The sequence below is a fragment of the Onychomys torridus genome, chromosome 13 (assembly GCF_903995425.1).
Source record: "Onychomys torridus chromosome 13, mOncTor1.1, whole genome shotgun sequence".
NCBI classification, from domain to species: domain Eukaryota; kingdom Metazoa; phylum Chordata; class Mammalia; order Rodentia; family Cricetidae; genus Onychomys; species Onychomys torridus.
Window position 1 is genome coordinate 50,752,915 of NC_050455.1, and position 20,603 is coordinate 50,773,517.

Below are 20,603 nucleotides of genomic sequence, written 5' to 3' on the forward strand. Positions count from 1 at the left end.
GTGAGGCAAGGTAATTGGAGAAGAGGTACATTTGATTGAAATACGTTATGTATGTTATTGCCAGATGATACATTTAAAATATTATAGAAAGAAAATCAAGAACAACAGCAATAGCAGCAACAAAAAAACAAAAGAAGAAGACATTAAAAAAAATCTAGTATTTGGTATCTTAAAAAAAGGAAAAAGACAAATGGAATGATGGGTGATGGGGTGAAGAGATGGCAGATCTTAGGCTATCTGAGCCTGTTGACTGACTTCAGCCAAAGTAAGCTTTCTAGTATTTTCTTGGCAGAAGGTTGAGGTGTTTGTCTGGCATGAGTTCCTGCCCTCCCGCAGGGTCAGGGTTAGCAGTTCTACCTTCCGAAGTGTCAGGCCTTGGGTCCAATGCCCAGTCAACAAAAAATTTGTGTCTCAAAAAGGGTCAGTGAAAGAATTTCTAATAACAAGTTTTTGTTTTTGCTGTGACCTAGGAATAGAGTGCCCGGAGGTCAGAAAAAGCATATCTAAAGGTTATTAAAGGTGGGATGAAGATGAAAGCCTAAATCTATATTAGATTAAGCAGACTGGTTTAAATCAAAATGGTTTTTTGCAGTCTTAACAGATCCATTTGAAAATGCATTAAATATATTCATTGTAGTTAGGGCTGCCTACTTGGGGCTGGATAACTTGCCAGGAGCCTTCTTGGGGGAGAGTGAGTCTCCCTCTCTCAGCAGCCATCAATGGACTGTAGCAAGGGAACTTGTGAGATTTCCAGCGCCTGTTGTCATAGTCAGGTTTTGCTTAGCTGACCATGTGTTGAGATTTCATGGAGGCAGCCTCCTTGCAATATCTAGGAGACACAATCTTATAGCAGATATGCTGGTCCTCTGTCTCTTACAATCTCTCAGCCCCCTTTTCACAATATTTTCTGAGTTGTAGATGTATGGGTTTCATTGTTGAAGCTGAAAGCTTCACAGTCAACTGTTCTGTGTATTTTGATGAGTTGTGGCTTTCTTCAAAGCTCTGACTCTGTTGCAAAAACAAGGCACTTGGATGAGAGTGGGAACTACATTTGCCTGTGGACATAAGGATAAATATTAAGAATGTAGCTGGGAATTTTTCTGATTTAAGAAAGTAGCAGTAAATCTCTTCTGGAGTTCATGACCTCACCAACCAAAGCTAGTTGGCTAGGTTTACAATACTAGGCATGATTTTCTTCCTATTGAGGGGCCCTTAGGTCTAATTAGACAGCTATTGGTGACCTCCAAAGTATATGCCAATATTGCACTTTGGGGGATATCTTTTCCAAATTTCCAAAGCAAAATTTGTTCTGACTTGGGTTTTCACAGGTCTTGTGCATACTGTCACAACCACTGTGAGTTTATACATTCAGCTGCCCTGCTGTGTCCAAAAGACACTGCTTCCTTATAGTCATTCATGATCTCTGGCTCTTAACATCATCCTTCCCTGTTACCTTAGTTTGGTTACTAAGTGTTACTGTGATAAAACACCATTACAAAAAGCAAGTTGTGGAGGATAGGATTTATTTGTCTTTTGTTTCCACTGGAGAAAATCAATACAGTAACTCAAAACCTAGAGGCAGGAGCTAGTAGGGATGAAAGTCCAGGTCAATACCAGCTTGATTTCTCCATGATCTATGATTTTAGTATATAGTGTCTTCATTAGTAGGGTCTTCCCATCACATTATGGAGGGTAACTATGATAGTTTGAATGAAAATGGCCCCATAGCTTTACAGGGACTGCCACTATTGATATGTGTGGCCTTGTTGGAAGTGACATGATCTTGTTGGAGGAAGTGTGTCACTGGAGGTGGGCTTTGAGATTCCAGCAGCTCAAGCCAGGCCTAATTGCTCATTATTTCTTCCTGCTGTCTGTGGCATCAGATGTAGAACTCTCAGCTCCTTCTCTCATTCTATGTCAATCTGCATGCTGCCATGCTTCCTGCCATGATGATCATGGACTAAACTCCTGGATTGTAAGCCAGCCCCAACTTTTAAGGGTTGCATGTCATGTTGTCTCTTTTCAGCAATAGAAACCCTAACTAAGACAGTAACCAAGAATATTAGCATTACCCTATACTGACTGAGGGGCTTTGGGAACTTATTGACTAACAACTCCAAAATAAGTACCCCATTTCTGACACTGAGCTTTTTTATTTGTTAGCTTCTGATGTCTAGAAGGGGCATTGCTGCCCTATTATAGAGTAACTCCATTCTCTCTCTCTCTCTCTCTCTCTCTCTCTCTCTCTCTCTCTGTTTGTGGAAGCTCTACAGTTGTAGGTTTCCATTTGCCTTTTTTGAAATGTCTTGCATTATTTATCCCTCCCTGTGCTCCTCCCTCTATCATGCCCTTCCTCATCAACATCAACTTAATCCTTCCTGTTTCATTATTCCCATTTAACTCATTTAGCCCTTTATTGCCTTGTGTTCTCCTCTGCCTTCAAAGCCCCTCCCCTGTGGCTCCTTAGTAATTTCCTAGCCTCTATGTGCATTCTAAATGAAATTCAAGTCTGAAGATTCAAAGCTAACCATCACAAATGAGAGAAAATGTGCAACATTTGTCTTTCTCATTCTGGATTACCTCATTCAGAATGATTGTGTCCAGGTCTGCCCATTTACTTACAAATTTCATTTTTCTTAATACCTGAATAATTCTATTGTGTAAATATGCCATATTTCTATTACACATTTCATTAGTTGATTGACATTAAGACTTTTCATTTTCTAGCTATTATGAGTAGAGTGGCAATGAACATGGATGAGCAGGTATTTCCATAATAAGATATAAAATCCTTTGGGTATATACTCAAGAGTGGTATAGCTGGGTCAGATGGTAAATTTGTTTTTAGATCTTTGAGGAATTTCCATACTGATTTCCATAGTGGAAGTACCAGTTTGCAGTCCCACCACCAGGGAAGAAGTGTTCCCTTTTCCCTCCATGTTCATGCCAGTATTTATTGTCAAGTTTGTTTTGCTTTCTGGATTTTGTATTTTTAACCTTAGCCATTCTGATGGGGATAAGATGAAGTTTCAAAGTAGTTTTGATTTGCATTTCTCTGGTGGGTAAGTATGTTGAATATTTAAAAATTGTTTCTTAGCTGTTTGGATTTCATCTTCTGAGAATTCTGTTTAGGTCCATACCCCATTTAAAATTTTTATTTGTTTTGTTTTTGGACATTATATTTTTTGAATTATTTATATATTCTAAGTGCAAACCTTCTGTATGTGAGAGGCATATCTAGTGAAGACTTTTCCCATTATATGGATTGGGAAAAGTGAAATTGTCTTTCTGTACAGAAACATTTTAGTTTCCTAAGGTCTCATTTATTAATTGTTGGTTTTAAGTATGTAACTTCAAGGTCCTACTCAGAAAGTCCTTTCCTTTGCCAGTGAGTTCAGATGGGCTTCCTACTCTAATTCTCTATCAGATAGGAAATCAGGTCTTTTTTCTTGATCCATTTGGAGTTGAGTTTTATACAGGATAAGAATTGTGTTTCATTCTTCCACATGTAGCTATCTAGTCTTACCAGCACCATTTTCTGTCTTTCCCCAACATGTATTCTTGCCCTCTTTGTCAAAAGTCAGGTGCCAGTATTCTATTGATCAATGTGTGTGTGTGTATTAATCCAAATACCATGTAGTGTAACTTGAAATTTGAAATAGTGATACTGCCCACAGTTTTTTGTTGTTGTTGTTGTTATTCAGGATTGGTTTGGGCTATTTTATGTTTTATGTGTTTCTATATGAGATTTAAGATTTTTAAAAATTTTCCATGAAGAATTGTGTTGGGATTTTGGTAAGGATTGCACTAAATCTGTAGATTTCTTTGAATAAGATTGATATTTGGCCAATATTAATCATAACGATCCATAAGTATGTGAGGTCTTTCCAAATCTTCTGATAGGTCATATACATCTATAAATTCATACATTTCTCCAAGATTTTTCCAATTTAGTAGATTATAAGTCTTTAAATTATGTCTTAATGATCTTATGATGTCATTAATATGGTTCAATGCTTCTTCATCTATAATTTATTAGTTTGGGTCTTCTCTTTCTTATTGATGATCGGTATTTATTGATTCCTGCTGTTTTGTTGTATTGGTGCAGGTATTTCCCCCTTTCGATATATTGTTCTGGGATTATTTATTCCTGTGTCCTCTTGGGTGTACTTAGCCTCTTTGTACTGAAGTTTTCCTTCTAGTGTCTTTTATAGAGCTGGATTGGTAGATAGAAATTGCTTAAATTTGATTTTATTATAGAATGTTTTTCTTTCTCTAACAATTGTGAGTGTTAGTTTTGCTGGTATAGTGAGGTAGGCTGACATCTGTGGCCCCTTAACAAACTTAGAGTTTGTAGAACACCCATCTAAAAACCCTTCAGGTTTTTAGAGTCTCCATTGAGAAGTCAGGTGTTGTTCTAATGAGTGTGCCTTTATATGTTACTTAGTCATTTTCCTTTGTAGCTTTTAATATCCTTTCTTCTATACATTTAGGTTTTTTTTTAATATTATGTGTCATGGAAAATTTATTTTCTAGTCCTGACTATTTGGTGTTCGGTATGCTTCTTATGACTTGAGAGGCATCTCTTTCTTTAGATTGGGGAGATTTTCTTCTATGGTTTTCAAAAAATATTTTCTGTACTTTGACATGAGTTTCTTCTTCTTCCTTTAGACCTATGATTCATAGATTTGACCTTTCCACAGTGTTCTAGATTCAATGTATGTTTTGTGCCTGGATTTTTTTTTTTTGTATTATATATAACATTTTTTCCTAAGATATCCATTTCTTCTACTTTGTCTTTAAGACCTCTCTTGCATGACTTAGAATCCATTGGTAAGGCTTAACTCTGAGGTTTCTGTTTTCTAATTTTAATTTCCAGTTTGAGTTTTCTTTAGTGATTCTATTTCTTTGTTAAATTCTACTTTCATGTCTTGGAAGGTTTTCATTATTCCATTCAACTGTTTGTTTGTGCCTTCCATTCAACTGTTTGTTTGTGCCTTCACAGTCTTCCTTTGGGCATTTATTCATATCTACTTTAAGTGCCTTGAACATATTCATAACTACTACTTTTAAGTCCTTGTCTTATGCTTCAGTTACAGGGCCTATTGCAATAGGGTTTCTGGATTGTGGAGGAGGTGTGTTGTTTTGTTTTGGTTGTGTTTTTGTTCTGGGATCTTGGTGTCTGGAGTTAGGGTGTCAGAAGTGTTATTTGGTGCATGTATCCGGTCTTGTCTTTGTTGTGTGGGCATCCCATTCTTGGTTTGCTATAGCTCACATTGGAGTGTAGGCAACTGTGGTGGCTGTGTGGTCCATGATAATAGGTGTTTTGGTTGGTGATACAAAGGAACGTATATGAGCTAGGAGGAAACACTGCATGGGCAATGAGAAAGAGCTAGGGAGACCTTAGGAATGCACCAAGAGGCAGACTCCCCAGCTAGAGATTGGATTGGGAGGAGAAGTTCCTGAAGAACTAAGAATAAGTCTGGAGAGACTGGAATAAAGGAACTAAGGGACAGTGAATCTGTACAAGAGCGATCTCATGTTTGTTTGGCTATGTTTGTTTTTCTTGTTTGTCTTTTTAAAGAATTGGCTCTTAGTTTCTCGATGTTGCTTTATGTTTTCATTTCACTAAGCTCTGCCCACCCATTAAGTATTTCCTTCTATGCTCTGATTCAAGAGTTGGATTTTGTTGTTGTTGTTGTTGTTGTTTTGTTTTTCAAGGCCCTAAAGTGCATCATTAAGTTATTTATTTGAGATTAGGCAAATGAGAAATTGGAAAACATCAAAGACCACAAAATGACAAGAACTAATACACACTTTTCAATAGTAATTCCAAATAGCAATGGTCTTAGTTTCCCAGTCATAAAACACAGACTAGCAGTTGAATTTAAAAATAGGTTCTTGATATTTATTGCCTCCAAGAAATGTATGTCACCATCAAAGACAGACTCTTTGTGTGGTTTATTTGTACCAGTAGCCTCATGCATCTATTTAATCTTTCTTTTTTGTCTGAAAGAGTCCTTTTCTGTAAAACTGATTTAATTAGTTCCTTTAGCCTGTTTTTATCACAGGAAATGATGACAATTTTGTTGAATATACTAGTCTTTGTTGACAGTTCTTATTTTAAAACTTGAAATGTAATATGCCAAACCTGTCTTACTTCTAAGGTTGAAAATTCAGCTATTATTCTGATGGGTCTGCCTTCATATGGGACTTGTTTCTCACTTACAGCTTTCCATATACTATTTGCTCTATATATCTAGTGTTTTGATAATAAACTGAGATGATGTTTTGTACATTTGGTGTTCTAAATATCTTATCCTTGTATTGGCAAATCTTTCCCTAGATTTGAAGTTTTCACTGCTGTGAATTCGTTGAAAATATTTTATGACGTTAGAATTAAATTCTCCTTTTCCATGACCAATATCTATAGACTGAGTCTTTTTTATTGTCCCATAGATCTTGAATGTTGTATATATACCTTATTAATTTGTCTTTTTCATTCTTTAAGTGATCCGATCCTATTACCTTGTCTATAAACTCTGATATTTCCTCTCTTCTATTAGTGAAACTTTCCATGAAGCTCTGTATTTGGTCTATTGAAATTTTCATTTCTAGTATTTTAGATTTTGTCCCCAGTATTTCTATGTTTTTATCGAAGTCTGTACTGACTTTCTTATTTGGCTCAGTTTTTATTTTCTGAGAATAGATTCAGGAGTGTATTTCCTTTGTTATTTCTTTAAATCCACTTATAACCATTCCTGTGAATTCTTTTTGTAAGGTTTCATCTAATTCATTCTCATTGGAGAACATTGCTATGTGATTAATAATTTTGGGAGGAGTCATGCTGCCTAAGTTTTTCATGTTTCTTAACTTTTTACATTGAGACTTGGACATCTAGTGTTAAATTGCTGATTGTGTTTTTTTTTAAATTGGCCTTGTTCTCTTTTTTATTTAGAAATATTGTATTTATTTATTTTATATATTGAGCAGGGTGCATGTACTTGCCATGGTACACAGTTGGAAGTCAGTTCTCTCCCATAAACATCCTGAGGATCTGAGATAGAACTCAGTTTGTCAGACTTGGTAGAAAGTACTTACCCATGGAGCCACTTTGCCAACCCACCATTATTCTTTCAGTTTTTAATGTTAAAGAAAGACTAAGTTTTAGTGGGTTGAGTTGCCTATTTTTTTTCTCTGCTATAATGGTCTTGGGGCATCAGGTTCAGTTCTCGGCAGTCTCCTGAAAACAGAATACTCTCTGAAAAAGCAATCACTATGAAAGCATAGTCCCACTGTGAGAATACAATAATGGTCAGATAACATACAGTCAAAGGAATGCTGACAGTATGGTATGTGCTTACATGTTTGTTATTCTGGGTATGGGTGAAGAGGAAAACAGTAGGGTAAGATGTGACTGTTATCACGTTGATAGAGGGAAAAGTAAACAGAAAGGTGGGACAGTGGGGACAATGGTCAGACATGAGGCAGTTTTGTCTAATAGTAGGATGAAAAGATGGATAAAGAAAAGCAACCAGATAATCTAAAAGAGTCCTGGGTCTCTGCAGGCTGATACATTGAAACCCTGAAAACAAGGCTAGCCTGTGTTTTTTGGAAAAACCCTTCAATGCAATATGTGGAAAGAAATAGAGAGAAACAGAGCACAATAACACAGGGGTAAAATTGAAACTGGCTCAGATTAGATAACAGAGTCATTCTTTTATGTATTTACAAATTGACCAATAAAATTATGTTGACAGGAGAACTTCATCATTGGACCAATATCTTTGCCAGAGGAAAGACCTACTATCTCACATGTTAGGATTGCAATATACAAGGGAAACATCTTTGAAATTACACACACACTATGCATTCCCAGAGGATCCTGGGTTGCTCAAATGGTCCTAAACAGCTCCTTCTTCATGCATCCTCACCTCACAATTGTGGTGCACTCACACAAGAATAAGTGTGTTATCCACAGTAACACAGGATGCTATCAAGACAATTATTTGTACTTTCTTCTATCATGCCACACTTATCTGGTGTTCTGAAGTTGTTTTGTACTTCCTCAGTATCTTCAGCTGCTGCCTTCTTTACAGCATGTTTAAATCAAGATTCTGACCTGCTCCTTGGATGTTTACATTCTTCCCCAAGGGACATACCACGTGTATTTCCTCCCTGGAAAACTCTTCTCAATTGTAGATATAGACATCTAGCTGTCTATTTCACATGTATACTTGAAGATCTTACAGGTGTTTCACACATTAACTTCCCATCGAGTAAAATTATACTGTGTATCTGTGTACACAAGTTAGAAATATAGATTCGTTTTTACTTCTTATCACCACCCATGCTATTAGTATTTTTGCACATTGGATATTAAATAACATATATGTGAATGCTACCCCTTTTGTGGTAAGCACTGCCTTCTTTGCACCTATCAATTTTTAAACTTTTTTTATTATTGAGGTTATAATATGATAATAAAATTATATAAAAATAAAATATAATTACAACATGTCTCCCTTCCCTTTCCTCCCTCCAAACCTTCCTATATTCCCTCCAACTCTCTTTAAAATTCATGGCTTTTTCTTTCATTAATTGTTATTGTATTCATATATATATTCCTAAATATAATCTCCTCGATTCATACCATGTTGTATTATATTTTGGGGGCTGAATTGGCACTGGACATCCAGTTGATGTGCTCTTCTATGGGGAAGACCACCTCTCCTACCTCCAAATGAGCCTCCTTATACCTCTCATTCTGCTCCAAGCACTGTGCTCTTTGGCAGACTCTTCGAGACCCACATGGCGGCTTTATTGATTTTTTTTCTCACATGTTAATTCACACACGACATTGTTCTGCTCCCACACTCCTGCATCTTCCAGTGGGACAATGGCTCCTCACCAGGGAGGAGCAGCCCTCAGAGTCTACTTCTTGTTCCTTAAGAGAATTCATTTCAGGTGCTTGCCCCTCTGAGAGAGAACACAAAAAGTATTGCCCATCACAGGGCATTTGCACTTGAGCTTTACTCTGTTTCCTTTGTGTCTGAATCCTCTGCAAAGGTCACCTGAATATCATCTGTAGTGTCCCGGGACTACCTAACATTTTCCTCTCATTTAATTGTTCTATATCACACCTTCCTGTTTATACCCATTAGAGTTTTGTAATTCAGGGGTAATTCAGAAGTCTGGAGAGATGAATTATAAGGATCTGAATCCAATCCCCACCATCTGCACTAGAATGCCAGGCATAGTAGCATGCCCCAGTAACCCCGGCACTGGTAAAGTAGACACAGGAGGACACCGGAGCTTTTGTAGCAAGCTAGTCTAGCTGAATCAATAAACTCCAGGTTTAGCAAGAAAACCTGTTTCAAAACACAAGGGGGAGAAATGACTGAGGAAGACATCTGAGGTCAACATCTGACTTCTGTGTGCACCCACACCCAAAGGCACCTTATTCTTCTTCCACAAAATTAAATAAAGAGAACTACTTTGAATTGCTGACCACGAGTGCATTTGTTCTTTGACTGCCCACTTCTGTCTTCTCTGCTCCCACCATAGTGTGAACTCCTTGAAGACAAGGATTTTGTCCAAGTCCAGGACAGCACTTGGCATATAGTTGCCACTCAGTGTGCATTGGATGGATGTAGAGACATCTGCTCTAACTTTCACAGTTGATCCATAAGGAAACCAAGGCTCAGAGAAAAATAAGTGAATGTTTTAAAGTCACATAGCTTGTTATTAATAAAGCCAGGACAGAAACAAACACATTTGTAGCATAATATGTACCTCATGCTATTGTGTGCATAGGCTTCTACAATTGATAACAATTATTTGTTGCTAATGTTGCCCTTGGACATTTGGGTTTTTTCTTTTTTATTATTATTTTTTAATTTTATAATTTAATTTTACATATCAGCACGGATTCCCCTGCCCTCCCTCCTCCTGCTCCCCCTGCCCTCCCTCCAACCCATCCCCCATCCCCATCTCCTCCATGGCAAGTTTTATATAAACTATCTTATATAGAGTACCCAGGTTTAATCTTCCCTTTTTCTTTCACTAAGAATAGAGAAAATGTTAAACACAGACAGCAAGTGTGTAGCATTTCTTTACTAATGGGTCAAAAGATCTCTGAAAAAGAAATGGAAAAATGAAATGAAAAAGAAAAATTCCTCACAGGAAAAGCTGTCAAGGAACGCATTTGGTGTAGATCACAGCTTTGTGGCAAGAACTGTCTAATTGTTCTTGACAGTATTCCTTGGGGGGGGGGGGTGTCAGAGACCACCCATGGATCTAACACAGATTTTGAAAACATGGCTCCTGATTTATTTTAATTGTTGCAACTAGAATTTATACTTTCTTTTGCCTAATTAGAAAAGTTCTCTCTATGGTTAAGTTGTGCTCATCACTCACAATTTAATGTTTAGCATCTTCCAACTCCTAAGTGGCATGCCACAGATGAACCATGACATTGAATCTCTGACCCACATTCTTTAAGTACATATTCTCTGAGGTGCTAGTCACAGACACTCTGAATATGTTTGTTTTCTTTTCCTAAAAGAAGAAAATCAACTCAGGAAAAGTGGTTCTGATTGGAAAAGTAAGCTATGTAGAGAATCTACCTTCTAAGGGTATATTCATATCATCCCTTGTAGGTAAGAAAGGGACCTAAATTAACCCAACAACAGCACGGAAGTCTTGTACAGTAACATTCTGATGCATACCCATCTGTATATTCTTTTTTTTAAATTATACTAAAGTACAAATAGACAACTTACCAGTAATGTATTAAATGACTGTAATTACACATCTCAGTAATAAGAAGTATATCCATAATGGTGTGAAACTATTATCATCAGCACCATTTCCAGAACTTTCCCAGTACTCCAAAGGATAACTCTGCACCAATTAAGTAATAATTTCCAACTCCCCTGCATCCCCAGACCTCGGGAGTTTTTATTCCACTTTCTTTCCTTGTGAATATATCTATTCTCTGATTCTAATATAGGCAGAATCGTGTGTTTATCCTTTTATTTCTGGTACATCTCAACTAGTATGGTATCTTTAGGGTACATCAATATTAAAGCATATGTTACACCTTCATGCCTTTTGTGGCAAAATAATATTCCAATACATATATATATATATATATATATATATATATATATATATATATATATTTACATATCTATTGGTTTCTGATTATTTGTCTGTTTGAGTATAAACCACTAGATTATGTCCACAAGCTCTTATGAGTAATGTTGTTAGGAATATTGGTATAAAATTATCTGTTTGTATTCCTGTTCTTAGTCCTTTGGGAAACGTATTTAGAATTGAATTTCTGGGTTCATGTGGTCATTCTGAGAACACATCAAGCTGTTTATATTCCTATCAGAAATACACATAGATTCCAAATTCCCTACATTAATAATACTTGTTTTAATTTATTTTGTTCTGTTTTGATTGTAGTTATCCTAACAACTATGAATAAGTCTTTCAGTAGAACCAGGTATATTTTTTAATAGGAATTAAAAAAAAATTATTCTTCTCTCATATATTACATCCACTGCAGTTCCCCTTCCTTCTCCCCCTAATCTCTTCCCCCCACCTCCTCTGTCCCCAAGATCCACCAACCCAAACTCCCTTCAGACAAGAGCTGGCCTTCCAGAGACATCAACCCAACATGACATAACAAAACTGCAATAAGACCAGCTACATATCATCACATCAAGGCTGGACAAGGCAACCCAGTAGGAGGAATGGGATAGGGCAGAGACCGCCCCACCCCCAGCTCCTACAATTAGGAATCCCACAGGAACCCAAGCTACTCAGTCATAACACGTATTCAGAAGACCTAGGTGAGAACCCTACAGGCTCCCTGATTTCTGCAGGCCCCCATGAGTCCTGGTCAGTTGATTCTCTAGGCCTTGTTCTGTGGTGTTTCTGACCCTTCGGGTTCCTCCCATCCTTCCTCCCTCTCCTCATCAGGACTCCCAGAGCTCTGTCTAATGTTTGGGACTCTGCATCTGCTCCTATCAGTTCCTGGATGAAGTCTCTCTGGTCTCTTTGATGACATTTCTGCTAAGACCTGCTCCCAGAACACTTTGCAGGCAGGGCAGACTGTAGGTTGAAGGTTTTGTGGCTAGGTTGATGTCCCAATCCCTTCACTAGAGGTCCTGTCTGGTTACAAAAGGTGGCCAGTTCAGGCTCTGTGTCCCCATTACTAGGAGTCTTTGCGCTTAGGGTTACTCTTGTAGATTCTATATGGAGTTTCCATTGCACTAGATTTCTAACTCACACCTGAAATGCACCCCAATTCTAGTAATTTCTCCTGGTATTTTCTCCCCTGCCCCATATACCTGATTCCTCCTTTTTCCAACTCTACCCACCCCAAGTCCACTCATGAAATTATTCAATTTCCCCTTCCCAGGGAGATCTTGCACACTCCCCTTAAGACCTCCTTGTTACTTGGCCTCTCTGGGTCTGTGGATTATAGCATGATTATCTTTTACTTTACAACTAATATCCACTTATAAGTAAATGCATGCTATCTTTGTCTTTCTGGGTCTGGGTTACCTCACTCAGGATGATGTTTTCTATTTCCATCCACTTGTCTGAAAATTTCATGTTGTCATTATTTTTAACAGCTGACTAGTGCTCCATTGTGTAATTGTAGCACATTTTCTTTATCCATTCTTTGATTGAGGGTTATCTAGGTTGTTTCCAGTCTCTGGTTGTTAAGAATAAAGATACTATGAACACAATTAAGCAACTATCCTTGTGACAGGATGGAGCATCCTTTGGGTATATGCCCAGGAGTGGTATAGCTGGGTCTTGATTGAGATCAATTCCCAAATTTTCTGAGAAACCACCATATTTATTTCCAAAGTGGCTGTATAAGTTTGAACTCACACCAACAGTGGAGGAGTGTTTCCCTTGCTCCACATCCTTTACAACATGAGTTGTCACTTGTGTTTTTGATCATAGCCATTCTCACAGGTGTAAGATGAGGTCTCAAAGTTGTTCTGATTTGCATTTCCCTGATGGTTAAGGATGTTGAATGTTTCTTTAAGTGTTTCTCAGGTATTTGAGATTCTCTGTTTAGATCTGTACCCCATTTTTAACTGAATTATTTGGTTTGTTGATGTCTAATTTCTTGGGTTCTTTATATATTTTTATATTAGTCCCCTGTTAGATGTGTAGTTGGTGAAGATATTTTCCCATTCTGTGGGCTGCCATTTTGCACTATTTATGGTGTCCTTTACCTTACAGAAGCTTTTCACTTTCATGAAGTTCCATTTATTAATTATTGATCTTAGTGCCTGTGCTACTGATGTTCTGTTCAGGAAGGTGTCTCCTGTGACAGTGTATTCAAGGCTATTCCCCACTTTCTCTTCTATCAGGTTCAATGTATCTGGTTTTATATTAAGGTCTTTGATCCACTTGGACTTGAGCTTTGTGCAGGGTGATGGATATGGGTCTACATACTGACATTCAGTTATACCAGGGTCATTTGTTAAAGATGCTTTTTCCCCATTGTTTATTCCTGGCTTCTTTATAAAAATTGGGTGTTCATAGGGATATGGATTTATGTCATGGTCTTTGATTTGATTCCAGTGATCAATGTGTCTGTTTTTATGCCAGTACCATGCAGTTTTTATTACTACAGCTCTGTAGTACAGCTTGAAATCAGGGGATGGAGATACATCCAAGAACTCCTTTTATTGTTCTTCAGTGAGAGACCTTGATTACAAATAAGATATACTTGGGAGCTTCAAAAGTTCTGACATTCAGCTGCAACAAGATGGAGCCACACCACCAACATCTTTAAAATATTTTTTGTGTGTAACGTGTGTGTGTGTGTGTGTGTGTGTGTGTGTGTGTGTGTATGTTTATACAAGCAGATATAGGTGTGGGAGCACACACACACTTACCTAGTAAATGCTTGGTGGTATTACTTATGACGGGAGGGCAAAGACAGGTGGATTTCTTTGGTTCCCTGACCAACCAGTCTAGCCAAATGACAAGTTAGCATTAGACTCTGTCTTAAAAATAAAATAAGACTCAAGAGGTCCTACTCAGAAGGGGGCAGGTCCTGAAACTGGGAGGTGGAAGCCGGAAGTGGTGTTGGAAGCCGCAAGTGGTGCTGTGAGGACATGTTCGAAGGAAGCTGCAGGCTGGCTTGGCCAAAAAATTAAAATAAATAAATAAAATAAAATGAAAATAACACGGGGAAACAACCTCTGAGCTCCACACATGCCCACATAGAAGAGTATAACTCCACACACATTTCCAAACACAAACTTTCTGACCCCATAGACAGTCCGGGTCTCCCTATCCTTTTGGAACTAACACTACATATTTTCTGATGTATCTGTTTGCTTGTTTACTTTATGTTCTGTTTTTTCTTGAAGACACACTAAGCCTATCCTAGAGCTGAATGAATAAATGTGTTAATCTACTCTTATTTCAAATGGCATATACCTTTTGATAGTTACAAAATATCTTTAAAAAGAAATCTTATCCCTGGATCTTCTCTTCTTTAGATACTCCTGTATACTTTTAAAGAATGCTTTGTAATACAGTGAAGAATATGCTCCCGTTATGGAATAGTACATGTCTGTCATTCAGTCAGCAAGCTAGCAAGTACTTGTTATGCACTGCACATACCCACACTCCACACACACTGCAGGTTAGACACTTCACTGGCACTGGAAATGACAGTGAAAGTAGACCCAAAGACCATCTGTGAGGTTGAGTCACAAAACAACTTAAAAAGTTATTTCACGTAGTCAACCCTGTGAGGATGGGAAATGTTTGTTGGCTACTGGACATGGCCTAAGGGTTGAACTTAATCAGACAAGAATGACAAGAAACAGCCAAACACCAAAAGCACACTTTATAAAGAATGGTTATCAGCACTACAGAGATGGCACAGTGGATAAAAGCACTGTTGTTCTTCCAGAGGACTCAGTTTTGAGCACCTATATATGATAGCTCACAAACCATCTGTAACTTCAGTTCCAGGGGATCTGATGCCCTCTTTTGACCTCTATGGGCACCAAACACACATGTGTACATATATACATGCAGGCAAAGTACTCATGCACATAAACAGAATAAACATTTTTTTTAATTATAAAGAAGAATGAGCATAAAATACAAGCCCTGGAGGAGGAAAATGATTCAAAGGGTCTCTGAGTCTTTGAGTTAGAGCCTTAAAAAAAGTATATAGAAAATAAACCATTATCACTTTCTTCATTAGATACTTTACCTCTCCATCAGTATGGCTTAAAATAAATTAGTTTTTGGTGAGCAAATCACTGTGCTTTTATTGAATTAAATCTTCTCTGTCCAATGTTTGTGCTCTTGAAGGCGGGAGCTTCAGTATGGAAGAGGGATTTAGGTGAACAATCCTTTTTGTGTAAACTCTAGCCATAAACATTATGGTCAATGTAAAGAAAGAATTCTCAGCAGAGCAAAGGGGCTGCCATGGTCCCCAACTGGCTAAGGACTATTTCTTATTCCTATTGGCATTCTTTCTTCTGGACTTGACTAGAGGAAGATGTTGTGAAAAAGGTCAAATATAGAACTAAGTTAACTCTGAATATTAGGGGTCAATGTCCATCTTAATTTTTCCACCAAAGAAGTGCAGTAAAGATGGGAGGTTCTTGGTTCTTGGGACCTTGTGTTCCATGTGTTCTGTTGAGAATAGAAGTGTCCTCTCTCAAATCAGACACTTACTCATCCCAACAACTTTTTTTTCCTCCAGTTTTCTATGCTGATGTGTACAGTTTGTGTCCAACAGTTTAAAAACTCCTTCAAATGTCTTAAAAAGAACGTTTTGTGACATGAATATGATTGTTTCCTGAAGTTTCTGAGCAACCTGCAAATATTGTGCCTTCATTGAGAGGGAGCACTCACTTCAAGTTAATAAAACAAAATTCTGAGCTTACACTGGCAAGAGAGAATTTGCAGAGTCTAATCTGAAATGGACAAGACCATGGATTTGAAATGTCAAAGTGACATAAGGTGACAGTGGAGCCAGCACAGTCATGAAGTAGATAATGTCCCTGAGTTTCTTGTCCTGTGGGATTCACAGGGCTCTTTTTTGAATTGTTACAAGAACACCTTCTGAGTATGGCTGTCCCTTCCTAGACAACCCATCTATAAACCACGGCTTTTACTCAAGCTAGATTGGGATACAGAAAGGAGTAGTCCTTGTGTTTATGCAGACCTTGGTTTCAGTTACTACCATTCATGAATCGACCATCATCTCCTTCATTTGATCAGTGAGAATGATGCATTAATTACACATCAGTGAATAAAACAACTGAGGTCCTTGTGTTATGGTGTTATGGTGCTAGATGAGACAGGTATGCAAAACAGAAATCAACCTAGTCCATATCTGAGTACTCGACAAAGTGAATCTCTGAAGGAAAAATAAAATAAAATAAAATCATTCAGTCAAGGCAAGTGATTCACCTTCCCAGACCTCCTCTCATATGCTCCAGTCATCTGGGGAAGCCCAACAAGTGAGGCAGGCCTTGGCAAATTTAGGTGCATAAAACGTTACTACTGCTGATTGTTGATAACATGAAGTTCTTGAAGACTGAAGGGGAGCAAATGAATTGCTTTCCAGTGTCTTTGACACTCCCTCACATCTTTGTGTCTTGTTTTCCTCTTAACCTCCAGTTCCAACGAGGGTTTCAAGTCTGTGAAGAAGGTTGTACTGCTAACATTTCTCTCAGTGGTTATCCTGATGGCCATCCTGGGCAACCTGCTGGTGATGGTGGCTGTGTGCAGGGACAGGCAGCTCAGGTGAGCAGTACGAGGGACCCTCTTAGGAAACATGGGTGTCAGAGGTATCTCCCTGGAAATTTGGCTCTGAATAATTTCTATTTTGATTTATCACATGCATGTAAACAGGTTTTGAAAAATAGAAAAGGGATCACACATAATCCTTTAACCTCAATACTAACATAGCCATAAGAGCACCCTGGGTTAATTGCATCCAGTCTGTTTACCTGTGCCCCATGTTGCATTTGTTTAAATAACTGTGATATATATATATATATTCTCCTCCTGATACCAATGGTTCAGGAAAGTCATGGGAAACTAATGATTAATCTGGGGGAATAAACACTGGATCTACCACATTTTGTATATCACCAGTGTCAAATGTGGCTATATTTACAATCATCTGAGATATTTTTCAAAATATTACTGTATGATATTGGTATGCCCTGTGCAATACTGTGGAAATATTTCTATCAAAAAAGTAATTCACCGTTAAAAATCCAAGTTTAATTGGCCATCCTGTATCTTATGTAGCAATCTTTGGTGGAGGAGAATGCTATCTACCCATGTTTTTTGTCTAATTGATCTGAGTTGAACCCTGGGCACTGATGTTTGCTAAAATCCACCAGGTATTTCCACTGTGTAGCCTGGACTAAGGAGCATTAGCCCATGAAGGGAGAGATGAGCTAAAGGTAGCGCCTCTCTAAGCAGGACACGCCCTGAACCAGTGAAGAGGCAGAAAAAGTGCAACACATAGTTTTGCCTGGGCTCACACATGTAGGGGGTACACAAGAGGTCACCCTAGGAGCAGCAGGTGGTAGCTCGACACTGTCTTTGAGGGCAGCATCTTGAGAGGGCTCTCTGGGAGGGCCTAAGCCAGGACTAGAGCCAGGGTGGGTGGTGACTAGAGTAGGTGGCAAAGAGCATAACTGTGTGGAGCCTCAGAACGGTTCTCAATGAATGGCAGCCTCTGCTAAGGCCAGAAGGGCCAGAAAGCTGAGGAAAAGATGTCTTTGGGTGTAAAATTGGTCTGGAGAAGTCAGAAGAGGCTGGACCACAGAGAATCTCCTTGGCCGTGGTGCACAAGGGAAAACTGAGTTTTGTGGCTCATGTTTAATGTGTGACTTTTCTTTCCTTTTCTACCTCCCTTCTTTCCTTCCTTCCATTTCCCCCAATTCTTCCCACCTTCTTTTCCTTCCTCTGCCACCTTTACTTGTACCTTTTCCCTCACAGGAAAATAAAAACCAATTATTTCATTGTGTCTCTTGCCTTTGCCGATCTGCTGGTTTCGGTGCTGGTGATGCCCTTTGGTGCCATTGAGCTGGTTCAAGACATCTTGGTTTATGAGGAGATGTTTTGCCTGGTCCGGACCTCTCTGGATGTCCTACTCACTACAGCATCGATTTTTCACCTGTGCTGCATTTCACTGGATAGGTAAGAGCAGGGCAATGTGCAGAATGGGATGCCCTTGACACCAGCGACCTGGCAGATATTACCCAGTGTCTTTCTTTCCTTCCTAAGTCATCTCCCAAAATTGGATCCAGACACAGTGCTTGTGGAGGACTTCTTCTCAGTCAGGCACTCTTAGAGATTTTGAAGAGCTAAAGGCTGCATGGTCTAGCAATTGCTTGCATAGAGTTTACTGTGTAGATAGGTATCTTCAGCCAAGTTCACTTCCAACTTTACATTGATGGCAGGAACGAAATGCTAAGGGAGCCAGGTGGCCAGAGTTAGTGCACATGCCCAGGAGGCTATGGACCAGTTCTAAATGATATCACTGGACATGACCTTCTCCTAAAATATGCCCATACAATAAGTAAGATCTAGGAAAGTGCATGTGATCATGGGGGAGTTTTTCCCCTATGAAGTTAAAGTTGTTAATAAAATCTCCAATAATTGCTGTTTTAAAAAATTCAGCTTATCGGGTTGGGGATTGAGCTCAGTGGTAGAGCGCTTGCCTAGCAAGTACAAGGCCCTGGGTTGGATCCTGTATATTGTGCGTTTTTTGTTTGTGTGTGTGTGTTTGTTTTTATACTTTAGGGTGCCTAATGTTGCCACCTTTGCCTCATTTGTTGGGAATGTATGTTTACCAACTCTTTCCATTCTCCGATTTCTGTTCATTTTCATGCAATTACTAATGAAAGAATATGCTTTAAAAGTCATATTCTCTGAGAGCATATGTGGCTTAGAGGCTAGAACCCAGAAGAAAATGTAGGGTGAAAGTTTCATGAGCTTAGACTGCTGGAGATAACATCTCACTTTCTCTCCAGCTGTCCACAGACCTATATATCCTCTGGCTTGGGAGAGATTCATTTCTTAAGTTGAGCAGTTAGAAAAATAATCAGCCAAGTTAGAGATGTTATGTCTCTAAAATAGTCACCTTTAAACAGTAATAATAATGATTTCTTTGAAAATTACTCATCTGGGGTGGGTCCTTAAGAATTTAAATCTGCGGTGACAACAACAGATTCACTTCTTTTCTTATGAGAACACTGATTGGAATGGCAGATGTGACAGCGACAGTCTCCTCCTCCTCCTCCTCTTCTTCTTCTTCTTTTTGTTTATTAGTTTTGTTTTTCAAAACAGAGTTTCTCTATGTAACAGGTCTGGTTGTCCTGGAACTTAATTTGAAAACCAGGGTGGCCTTGAACTCACAGAGATCCATCTGCCTCTGCCTCCCAAATGTTGGGATTAAAGCATTCCCCATGACAACCCAACCTGCAAGCCTCCTCTGTTTAAATCACTTTTTTTCTGACAAGAACACAAAGTTGAATTGCCAAGGTTCTATGCATGTATAACGAGACTCCACTGCATAGATAGAGGTGCACAACTGAGCTGTTGGCCAACAGTAAGACCCACCATGAGTCATAATTAGAAATTTCTACATATTAGCTTGTTTGCAATTGGACATCAGTATGTGAAGCACATTTTAAAGACACTGGGTACTATATGAAATTTCATATTACAGAAAATAAGGGATGACAAAGGAGAAAATACAGGGAAATCCTAGAGGTTAGCCTGTATATGATCATTGCTATAGTGGTCTGTAAGACTAGACATAATATAGGAACTTAGAAAAAAGCAAGGCTGGGGATAAAGGGAAGCTGGAAGTCAATGAGATTTTTGGCGAAAGCTAGGGGAAAGAAAATGAGCCACACAGAAAATAAAAGTGAGAGAAAATTCATCTCACTGCTGTAGATAGCAGACAGCCCCAAGACCAGGGCTGAAGGTCTCCCATGGGGGGTTGGCTTTAGATTTAAGTTTACACTCCCTCATGAACATTTCTTCAAGGGGGTTCACACTGTAATGAAGCAGTTAAGAATTGGACACTAAAAGTCATCTGTTTTTAAATGTGAGAGATTTAACTTTAAATTTCAGGTTTTGCCTCTGAGATTGGCAGTGAGTTAATAAGACTTTCTGGGTCTCAGTTTTCTTTGTCTCAAAAAAAAAAATGGAGGATAAAGAACTGATCTTACAGGATTACAGTCAGGAAGAAATGAGCTAAGCTGCTTGCAGGGGAACATTGTCCACTATGACTCAGTACTGCAGTGAGTGGAAGGTGCTACCCGAGCTAATCACCATCTGTCATTATGACTTCTCTCAAGACACCAGAGCATCCTCTAATTGTTCTCCTCACACTGACTTATCCATCTATTCTCACTTATAAGATCAAACAAATGTCAGCTTTCAACAGCAACTCTGAGCATTGCTGCTTGTCTAGGACTTTCAACAGCTGCTGGCTTTGAGATATAACCACACTGCTTGATATAGAGAATTTTAAATTTAATTCAATTAAT

General features: G+C 38.6%; 1 protein-coding gene across 3 annotated transcripts in view; it reads left to right on the forward strand.

Annotated features, from left to right (window-relative positions):
• The window catches only part of Htr4 (5-hydroxytryptamine receptor 4), a 204,423-nt gene that overhangs the window by 84,874 nt on the left and 98,946 nt on the right, over nucleotides 1–20,603 (forward strand). For all 3 annotated transcript variants that reach the window (XM_036204236.1, XM_036204233.1, XM_036204234.1), the window contains exons 3-4: nucleotides 16,702–16,827; nucleotides 18,040–18,240. In XM_036204236.1, the coding sequence (XP_036060129.1) occupies nucleotides 16,702–16,827; nucleotides 18,040–18,240 (327 nt within the window). The remainder of the gene's footprint in view (nucleotides 1–16,701; nucleotides 16,828–18,039; nucleotides 18,241–20,603) is intronic.